At 41.3% G+C, this 11,328-nt stretch overlaps 1 protein-coding gene across 2 annotated transcripts in view; it reads left to right on the forward strand.

Moving 5' to 3' along the window:
• The window catches only part of SLCO3A1 (solute carrier organic anion transporter family member 3A1), a 171,701-nt gene extending 160,855 nt beyond the window's left edge, over positions 1 to 10,846 (forward strand). For both annotated transcript variants that reach the window (XM_069866543.1, XM_069866542.1), the window contains exon 10: positions 1,639 to 10,846. In XM_069866543.1, coding sequence (XP_069722644.1) covers positions 1,639 to 2,018 — 380 coding nt within the window. In that variant the 3' untranslated portion in view covers positions 2,019 to 10,846. The remainder of the gene's footprint in view (positions 1 to 1,638) is intronic.
• Positions 10,847 to 11,328: the final 482 nt, after the last annotated feature.

Genomic DNA, 11,328 nt, shown 5'->3' on the forward strand with positions numbered 1-11,328 from the left:
TCAAAAATAAACCCAAAACCTAAAACATTTTTTAACTTAGAAGCAAAACCAGCCCAGTCTGGTATTTCCAGTCATTGAAATGACAAACAGGGAGTCGGTGTTGACGTTTTTTCCAGAACATAACTAGGTTTTTAGATGTGATGACTTAAACTAGTGTTTTTAATAGAAAGATTGTCTTCCTTTTCTATCATTTGTTTTTATTTACTACATATGTGCTATTAATGACTGGTTAAAATGAGTAGCAAAAGCCCATATAGCCTCTCTCAACTCCTGCATTTATTAATGTATAAGGAAGATCAAACAAAATCTGCAGAGCGCTAGTCATCAACAAAATAAAATAAAGACATCTCAATTACCAAAGGGAACAGTGAAGACAACCAATTTATTTGTAGTCTTAGGATATGTGTCATGAATGTCACTATTTTGTTCATAACAAGCTGAAGGAAGGTATCTTTTTTAAGGCTGGAAATCCAGGTTAATGATGAAACTGGATCCAAGATTAAACACTTTTCTGTCTAGAAACTGCAATCCTTGTGTCTGTTTGTCTGCATGTGTATTTATAGTGTCTCAGGGATCACAGCACCTACAAGTGGAGTGATTCTGCCAAGGGTATGTTTTACCCATCTGCCATTTGGTTTCAATAGAGACCATGCTCTCCTTTGCTTGCTGTCTTAACCCACCACTTGATTAAATTAATCAGTTTTTTTTCCAGGATTTATCCACTTCCACCCTCCCTCCCTAAGTATAATGGTTGGAAGAGAAATGGTTTACATTATGTAGAACATCCACATGTTCTTCTGAGCGCTGTGAGCTTGGTGCACTTGTGCTGGCTGGGGAGTGCAAAGCTGGAATGTGATTGTCTTAAACACTGTGAGGATAATGTGAAACAGGGACTCTGCAATGTCCCTGTAGAATGGGGAAAAGTAGAGGAGAAAAACATTGCCTTTACTAGTTAAATGAGAATGGAGTGATTACTTTGCTTTAAGATTACAGCTCTGCTGCAAACTATGATTGAGGAACACTCATCAGTAGTTAGCTGCAGTGGCTGTGGGAGAGTCCTGCTGTGACAGTTCGTTTAATGGTGCACTGAAATTTTCCCTTCTTTTCAGATTTAATCTTTAGCATCTATTAGAGGTGATTGTTTATTTTCCTTAGACCTGGAGAAAACCTTCTTCTGTGTGAGGGAAAGGTCCAAAACTTGACCTCAGTGCCCCAGCTGAATGCAGGCTCTGAACTGGAGTCCTGTGACATCCTTCAGGTGAACACCCTAGTGTGTAGAATTACCAATATCTGAACAGAGAGCAAGCTGCAAGGCTGTCCTCCTCCTCTTTCATTTACCCCTCCACTCACTCTCATTAGGCAAATGAGAAGCTTAATAAAAGCCACTTCTACTCAAGTAAAATCCTTCCTGCAAGTTGATATGGGCAGGAATCTTTTCCATAGATGTTGAGTCCAAGCTAAAAACTCATCCACAAGCTCTGTTTAGGTTAATTTAGAACTTTAAAAATTAGAATCATAGGCTGCAGCTGGGACCATTAACCTTGATAAAGTATCCTTTCTTTCCATTCACTGCAATCATGTCTGGTCTCTGTATCGTAAGGATCATAAAAGCATGATTTGTCTCTCTTATTTTGACAGGTTTTATCCCACCTCCGCTGATCTTTGGGGCTGGAATTGACTCCACGTGTCTGTTTTGGAGCACGTTCTGTGGCGAGCAAGGAGCCTGCGCACTATACGACAATGTGGTCTATAGATACCTGTATGTTAGCATTGCTATAGCTCTGAAGTCTTTTGCATTCATCTTATACACAACCACCTGGCAGTGCTTGAGGAAAAACTATAAAAGATACATCAAGAACCATGAAGGTGGTCTCAGCACTAGTGAGTTTTTTGCCTCTACTCTCACCCTAGACAATCTGGGGCGGGACTCGGTGCCCCAAAATCCATCACATAGGACAAAATTTATCTATAACCTTGAAGATCATGAGTGGTGTGAAAATATGGAGTCTGTTTTATAGTGACTGTGGAGGGGTGAACTATATTAATAATGCAAAGGTCCTTTTTAATAAAAACAAGAAGAGAGCACGAATGAAGAAACAACTGCGAAACAACAACAGCAACACAGGAAACTTTTGTCTTTTTCTCAAAATCAGACCTAGCCAGGATTCTTGAGAACAGCATCTTTTATTGGGATCATTTCTGACATCCTGCAGGGTGATGGAGAAAGCAGGGAGCCACTGTGGCTGGGTACCAGCCCCTTTGATAGCAGTACAAGCTACCAAGAAGGGCATCTACAGAGGTTCAGAGCTCAGCAAACGGACAGGCATGGGCATGAGGCATGGAGAAAGCAAGGTGATAACAGCAGTGCTGGAATAATCGTTTGCAGTTGCGAATGGGGTCCGAGGAATCCATAGAGTGCCGCAGTGTGGGCTGAAGGGTTAGCCGGTCTGGGTGCTGTTCAAACTCACTGCGCTCTGTAACAGCAAAGAGGGAGCGGTGCTGGAGTTGTTCCACCAGTCACACTCTTGTCACCAGCCATGAGTCCACGATAAATACCTTGAAAGCTGCTGGAAACCTTCCAGGTGGCAAGCAATGCTGTTAAAGGTATCTGAGTCCTTCCAGCCGAGGCTTATTCGCAGATTGCAGGTTTGGGGTTGTCTGTGAATAGCTGTGCTCAGATCTCTCAAACCTAGTAAAGTTCAAGACATTTGCTCACACTTGCCAAATGTGCTGTCATTTTTAAAGGGGGATGAATTCCAAATATTGTCTGTGTAGTCCCCTAATAAGATTTTTTTTTTTAATTATTTCCAAATCTATGTTAACCCTTAAATTGCTGATGCTTTTCCATAGGGAGGATTTATTTATGCTAGTTTGGGGAAGGATCCTGTTTAATTCACCCAAACATAATGGGACTCAAAGGGTTTGTCTAATCCTCTGCGTTTTTTATCCATACGCCTTCATTCTAATATGCTACCAAGCCAATGAAGACACATAATGTTTTTAAAAAAGAGAACAAATGCACTGTGTCTCTATAAAAACAATTGTCAGTTGGAGAATTATAGATAATATGATGATTTACATAATATAGTTTTTTTCATATTCTATGTGACTCGGTGAATACATATATATATATGGAGAGGCTGTTTATGTTCTCTCCAGTTTTTAAAGAGATATATATATAATTTGCAATCTAGAAATTGTGTGATGGATGTTTTCTTTAAAGTAAGTGCGTGCGTGCGTGTGTGTGTGTGTATGTGTGTGTACAAGATGAAAGGAATACTGACCTTAATCCTGCAGCTCTCACAACTGATTTTATTTTTCACCTGAGAAGTTCCACTGACTTTGGTGGAAGCCGTGTGAGGAAGATGGAATAATCTCCCCTCCTGGAGGCCATGTTTTGCCCTTAGATGTGCAAATAGTGTTCCTGTGGAAGGCTGAGCTATAGGAGCAGAGGCTGGCCAGCGTTGAGCAGCTCTGAAATTTTCATTCAGATCCTCAAGAGGCACCCATGCAGGCTGAAATTTGGCTTTGCTTTTGCAATACAGTCTTATCTAAGCCTGCAAAAATCATGGGGAAGCTTTCATCTGATTTCAAGAAGCATTGGGTCAGGCTTATTTTGCATGCATATTTTTCTTTTCCAAAACATTCCTGCTGGGAAGCAATACAAATTGGTTGTGTTTAATGAATTTTCCCCAGGAACCAAACCCATTTCTAATGAACTAAATGTCAGAAGAATTTTAAGGGTTAGCATCGTAATCAAAAAAGCTCTTTTTTTGTTTGTATTTTGAAGCTGTTGTGAACATGCAGATGTTTAGAGGAGTCACCTAGCACATACAATTGAATGCTGGATGGCCCATCCATGCAGCTGGTGGAGGGCAGATCTTCACCAAGTCCTTGTCCATTGCTGGCAGTGGACACCCCAGAGCTGGGACAATGCAGAGGGTTAATTAGTTACTACTCGTGTTCAACACCATTTTAGCAGATTTTGCTCTTATCTAGCATTGAAACATGGATGTGGGGTATCAAACTGCTTCCACTTGACTGATTTTACATGTATCTTTGTAATTTACGCGCAGCATTATATATATGTTCAGCAACATTAAGGGCAAAAAAAAGCAAGGGTGTATCAAATAAACTCCACTGTGCCAAATATTCGACAAATATTGTAACTGCAGCTATTTAATTCTTGGTTTTCAGCCATGTTAAGAATCACTTGATTAATGAAGGAGTTTAAGGAAAAAAGAAGTTATTAAGCTATGCAGTGCCATTGTTATGTTGGGTGGTAAATGATGCTTTTTAGACCATTAGATTGGTTTAGCGTATCCTGACTGCTAAACTAGAGATACTGCATCCATAAAACAATGAATTTTAAAAAGGCAGAGGGTACATAACTGTCTCATAAAATATGTATAATTGTCAAGTATAAGCCTTTGAAATCATTCTGTACAGTTCTCTTCATTCTGCAAATTTATTGCATAGACTGCTGTCTTTTCAAATGTTAGCTCATAATTTTGTACTGTACACACACATTCAGACTCAAACACAAATGTCACAGAATAGAGCCTTTCTAAAAGCCTGATTGCTTGAAATTCTATAACCCCTTTCACGATTTCATTTTATTCCACTCTGAAAGTCCAAGGTGAAGGAGAATGGCATGCTGACATGATGCAAAACAAACTCACGGTGTTCAAGAGCTGTTCTTTGTCAGTACAGTCAAAAGCCCCCCCTTGAATGGAGTTACAGAAACAGGATTCCAGGGCACTTAACGTTTCATTTTCATTTTTGTTTATTTTTTTTTTCATTTCGTCTCTTCTCTTGGTATGTATGAGAGATGCAGTTTAATGGGGTTACTTACAGTATTTTTAAGCTGTAACTTAAAATTCCTGCATGATTGTTGTTTTATTTCTTTTGATAATGCGACTTTTGAAAAGCTCTCTCCCCGTCTCACTCCTTTTTTTTATTTAAGGATTATCAGATGCCTGGATCATGAAGGGCTTTACTGTCAGTGCTTTGGTACAGATTCAAGAACAGCTTTGCTTTAAAGAAAACACACAGACCAAAACCTTCATCCATCCTAGCAGGCTCTTTGTTTTTTTTGGTTTCAAAACCACAAGTCAGTTTTTCCTGCAACCCAGTGTTTGGTACAGAATAACAAATGAAAAGTCTCAGACATCCTCCCGCTTCCCAAATTGCAGTTATGGGCCTTAGCCTGTCAGCACTTTGCTTCCATCCCGCAACTGCCTTAACCGTGCAGGAAACTTAAGAACACGGATGCAGTTAGAAAAATGCCCTTTCCTGGGAATGAAAACAGAGGTATGGTCTGAGCTGTGCAGTCTCGATCCAATGGTGGAAATTTTTCCTCCATTTTCAGGGGCATTGAAATTCAGGGGTTTGTTGAGACCTCAGTCTCAGCAGAAATGTTATTTTGACATTTCCAAGCACTGTGTTGGCTGCATGGCTACCTGCTAAGTAATGGGATGTTTGAAAAAAGACAAAAACTACTTGAGATCTAGCAGTCTCTATGCGATTGTCCAGTTGCCTTGCATGACTTGAGGTTGGGGTTTCCTTTCCCTTACACAGATACCACTCTGGTGTAGCCTCAGTGGAATCAAAAGGAGACCCCAATCTAAACTGGGTGCAGATGACACTAGAATTGGGTTTTTTGCATCCTTGTTAACAAGGGGATGCATTTTCAGAACCTTCTTTTTATATATATATTGAAATCATACATTTTTCTGACTTTACCCAGCACATCTTGGATGTACAGTGGGACTGAAAAGGCCAACGTGAATTATTGAGACAAACCATCCATTCCTTGGGAATTCAACTAATAGGGGCCTCACACTGCCATAGGCCCACAAGATGCACTGAACTACTCAGTGCTGCTACTCTTAATCTCACTTGGGTCTCACCTTGCAAGGAAGGTGAAAAGGGAAAGATGCAGAGAGGAATTAGCTTCAATTAGCTGAGTTAGCTGTGCTTCAAAATGCTTCAGAATTGAACTGATTGTCTGCAGACATTTGGAAAGTGATTGGACTATTTCCAAATGGCTGAGATGCATTGGCATTTTTTTTTGGAAAAAAAAAAATTCAAGAATTAAGGGAATGAATGAGATTTGGAGTCTCTTGTGAATTTTAAGCTCATCACATTGCTGTTGGAGACAATGTACTTAAGGTTTGCCTTTGTGTCTTAGTCAGATACCTATTTTTTCTCAGTAAATGAGGTCCTGGGAGACAGAAGGGTGACTCCATCTCGTAACCTGTTTTACTCCATAGCAAACCCAAGATGACATGAAGGCTACCAGCACTGTGAAGCCTTAGCCTCTCGGTCAGCCGTGGCTTTTGCTGCCATACGAGTTAGTCATAGCTGAGCGTGTTGGGCTCAGTATTTTCTTAAGACCAGGGACGATCTTGTTATGATGTTTGTTTTATTCTTGGAAGGTGACATGGGGAATTGTCAATATTAAGAGACACATGGAAAAGATTCACTGTGCTGATGTGATAACAGTTTTGTTCCTTTAGTCACAAGAGTTTCCAGACACATTCCTACTCTGCCTTTAGACAGCCATGCTCATCTATTCCCCTAGTTTCACATGAACTGTCTTTGCAGACAGAAGCAGATTTGTTGTTCACTCTCTAGGTCTGATTAATGCCTGCAAAGTTCACAAGCTTTCTGTTCATAGGGCAGAGAACCCCTGAATATAAGCAATAATACTGACGATTTGCATTAGGAGTTTTTTGCTTTTCTTACCCAAATCTGATTTCACATTTCCCAACATCCCATGCTGCTACTGTAATTCACCTTTTTTTTGTTGGCAGCAACTCCAGGAGACAGGCAGCCAAGAAACAATTGGTGTGAATGTAGGCAGCAGTTTATTAAGATGGGCAGACCTTTGCTGGGAGCCTTTGTCATGAGCCAAGCTCAGCTTCTGTTATCTGATGGCTGAGATTGATCCAAAGCAGAAAGGAACAACCAGGGCATTGTGGCTGAGCCCCCTGGAGTCCCTGAAAGGATTATCTTCTGTGCTTCTGGCTCGACGTGCCTGCCATACCTCCCTGACACCCATGGTTTGTGGGCATTTCTTCCAAATTGACCATGATCTTCCTTTCTCCAGCCACAGTTCTTCCTTCCTCCCAGTGGCAAAGCACAGCTTGGCTCAAGCAAGTCAATATGAGGTGTTCAGAGTTATTGAGTGGCATTTATATTTGCCTGGAATGCCAGCAGGTCTCACTTAGCATTACAAATGCTCAAAATGTTGTAGTTTGTTCCGTTTTTATACACTAAATCTAATACTTCTAGGCTGCAAATGATGTTTTCTGTCATTCCATTCATATTTCTAGCCAATCTGAGTCTTAATACAATTGCTTCACTGGAAAAAACAAATGGCTATTCAGAAGTTCTTAGACATTAGGTACTTCTTTATTAACTAGTGATGCCAAGTAAAATCTTTGGGCATTGTCTGTTCCCTGAATTTAGTGGAGCACAAGCAGGGTCTGTCTCCTCAGAAGCAATACCAGTGTTTTCTTTGACAGAGTATGAAGGTGGACCACTTTTTTTTTTTTTTTTTAGCTTCAGTCTTGCCACAGCTGCTCAGGTATGAGCGTCCCTCAGTCATGAGAGGACACAGGGGATTCAGGAGAAGCCGCATGGGCAGAGGAATCCATTTAGATGACTGCAAGAGTGGGACTGTAGGATATATGTAGTGTATATGTTGTTTTGCTTATCAAAACCTTGCTTCAGTCTCTATTTGTTTGATGAATGGAGTGACTCCAGGGATGGAGTCTTTGAGATACCATGAGTTTGCAATGTTTCCCTCACTTTCTTCACATTAAGTGTGGCTGAGAAGAGTGTCATGCCCTAGGAAGGAAAAGATTAGCAATACCCCAAGAGTTTGTGGTGCTGGGCTCATTCTACATGAAGTTGGTGTCTGCCAATGGCAGAAAGCAATAAGAAACTTGTCAAGTCCAAGTCAGCAAATAACTTATAGCAGCTGCATAAATGAATTTTTTTTTTTTCTTGTAAATTGCTGAGAAAACCAAGAAGACGCCTCCAGTGTATTTGCAAGATCATTTCTACAAATCATCTGTGGTCTGGAGGGACTTGAAAAAACTTCCTTGTAATTCATACACGTTGCTTTGTTCTGGCTGGACATAGAAGTCATGGGGGATATTTCTGCTCCTTGAGTTCTCTAGGCTGGGATTTTCATATCAGTACAAATATTTAGTTCAAAAATATCTGATTAGGAATTAAGTAAGAGGATCTTTGCTCAATGCCAGTGAGCTGAGCACCACTGGACATACAGTGCTCCAGGACAGCTAAAGTGCTGGCTTCCACTTCCAACTCACAATCCGCTTTTGAGGGATATTCTCTCACAGATGCTTGAAACTCTCTGCCCCTCCCGGTGTTCCTACCAGTTAATGCATTCATTTGAGTAATTACTGAGAGCAAACATGAGAAGGGTATGAACCCAGACAAAACCAAATTGGTATTAAGGTGAAGCAGGTGGTGCAAATTTTATTTGTAGTGTTTGCACAGCTCTTGGATTGGAAGCAAAAGTCTCTCAGAAATTCGAGAGTCGCATCTGGACTAACATATCGTAGTTCTTCCCAATTTAATTGCCTGGTGGTAGGACAGCAAAAGGCATCTTTCCCTGCTACATATATCTTAGCCCTTCAATACCCTTTTCTTTTGCAGTATGGCATCGCACAAATACCAGCTCATTTACCCCTCAATGTAAACTACATCTCAGTGCTATGTTTTCGGTGCCTCACAACTCTTAACTGTGTGAACTTTAAAGGGAGAAATGACCCCCTGTTCTTCACCTGTGGCTCTTTCTGCCTAATTGGAGGATGATGATCCTTCTTGAAGACTCACAGCCATTTTCCTAAAATCTTACAGTGGAACCAAAACTGTGTTCTGTTGATCACAGGTGGCCTATAAGCTGTGCTCAGAGGTCTGTAACATGTCTACAGCCCCACATTGCCTTCACGATGCTTTCAGTGCAAAGCATGGTGATGAGGCTGTGCACAGCTGTCCCTGACAAATGTTAAGGGTTGCTGTGGTCTGTGACCACCAAAGTTCGGGAGTCACCATGTTAGCACATGAAAGCATCTCCCATCATCTACTTTTAGGAAGGAGCCATCTCAGCAGGGTTCAGTGGAAAGGTGCAGCAGCGCTGAGATTTCACAGCGTTTCAAGCAAAATGGAGCTCTTGGCTTACTTCGGTACCATATCCATATGGAGCAGGGGTGGGGATGGGAGCAGGGGAAGAGCTGTGACCTTTTAAAACCCATAGTGCCTACCACTGCAAATGGAACGCTGTATTGTATTATATTATACGTGACTACCATGTAAATAAAGTACAATAAATGTGCTGTTGGTTAAGTTTTTGATACAAGTCAACTGCAGTCTGCAGAAATGTTTTTTTTCCCTGCTGTATATACTTGAATCACATTCCAGGCATGGGGCCATTTGGGGTCGTGTGAGCTAGAAATGCATAAATGGCATTAGAAGGGAAATGTTTGCTGTAAGAATTTTAAAATTCCTTTTTCCCTGTATAGATGAGACACAAGCACTATGTGAAAACCAGACAGAGTGGAGGGAGTGAGGGCAGCTTAAATATGCAGGAGGAGAGCAGCTCTTAAATTGAAGTGGCTTGTGAGCAGAAGCATCAGTACTGCCCAGCTAGTACTTGGCTGTTTATTCATGATGGAGGAAAAGCAGTTTTAGTTTGGCTGATTTCTCTTTGGGTGTTTACCAAAGGTTGATCAGGAACATATACCTTACCTGAGTAACCTGGTTATTTTCCACCCTTGAGATCCCCTAGCAGCACCTACAGCTGAGCAAATTTGAGAGCTTAAAATTCAAAGCAGATTGGGAAAGAAGTTCTCCTGTTCTTAACTCTACCAGATGGCCCCTCTGTGGCTCTAGCAAACATTGAGGGGCTTTTTTTTATTTTACTAATAAGAATATTAGGAACTTACTTTGTTCCTTAACCTGCTCCCTTCTCCATCCTGTTTCCCCATGGTGTAATCACAGACTTGGCACATTTCAGTGAGGCAGGTCTGCCACATGCCCTCCAAATCCTCATGCATGTTTTAATTGGCTTGTTGATGAAAGTTTATCCAGACTTCAGAAGCTCAGGACTTCTCTGGCAAGTGTTTGCAGCTGGTACGTGGATACAATCTTCCATTGGTGTGTGGAGAATGCTTCCACATTCATTTTCTTGCTGGAGAAACAACCAAGTCATGCGGTCTGTTACACCTATGGCTCAAAACTCCCACAAAGAGCTCTGAGCAGGGTCCACAATGTTGGAGGAGTATCTCCCAACCACCGGACCGGACCAGACCAGTCAGTGATGTTTGCCCCTCATACTATTGCCATTCTTCATAGTCACCTAGGCAGGGCAGCATTTGTGGGTGGTTGTATGTGAAAAAGGTTCTTCTCTGCACAGATGATCTGTAGCATTATGCATGGGGCTTGGATTGAGCCCAGGTGCTGCTCTCCTACCTTGGGCTGTAGGTTAGTCTTGTCCTACAATGCCCAAGGGAAAGTGGTCCTTAGAAAGGTCTTTGAAGTGTGCTAGTTTGACTGCTGGTAATTTGGCAGATGTTTAGCAGCACTTCCAGAATAAACCGAAACCTGGTTTGGAAAAGGAAATGTTTCACTGTACAATTAATTTTAAAAAAAATAGAAAAAAAAAAAAAGAAAGAGAAACCACATGCTCGATATATTTTGAGTACTGTGTTCTGTATTTTTGCAGCTTATATTTTCCAGATGAGCAGTTTAGAAATATGTGATGTGAAATACATACTGTAAGTTTGCTGTAAATTATATTAAAACCACTATTTTCATTCTTCTTCTGTCTCACTGGATGATCTCTTTGGTTTTCCCAGCTTGAATGGCTGGGCTGGTACCTCTACCCTCTCCCAAAAAGGTTTCAGCTTCAGTAAAAGCAGAGTTGAGACTTTGGGTGGGAGATTTGATGTTGAGGTTAAAGGTTGGTAGGAATGGCAGTGGGGCTGAACGTGTTCCTGTGCATACTCGGTGCCTTCAGAAGAGAGGTCCCAGTGAAGATGTGGTTCTGACAGAGAAGGTAAGGCAGATTTTTTGAAAGGGAAGTTTAATTAATATTTGTAGAAAGGAGGTGAGGACAAGGACATCCTAGATGGTTGCAGAATGGGAGAACTTGAACACCTGGAAGACAATGAGTAGGGGTATATGAGTTGAGCAGTTAGGAAAAATACCGAATGTCTTATTGATGACGAATGTGTCTGACACTCTTTGTGTCAGTTCAGCAGTGCAGGAAAAAAAACAGGGAGCTGTTAG

The sequence above is a fragment of the Phaenicophaeus curvirostris genome, chromosome 12 (genome assembly GCF_032191515.1).
Source record: "Phaenicophaeus curvirostris isolate KB17595 chromosome 12, BPBGC_Pcur_1.0, whole genome shotgun sequence".
NCBI lineage: Eukaryota > Metazoa > Chordata > Aves > Cuculiformes > Cuculidae > Phaenicophaeus > Phaenicophaeus curvirostris.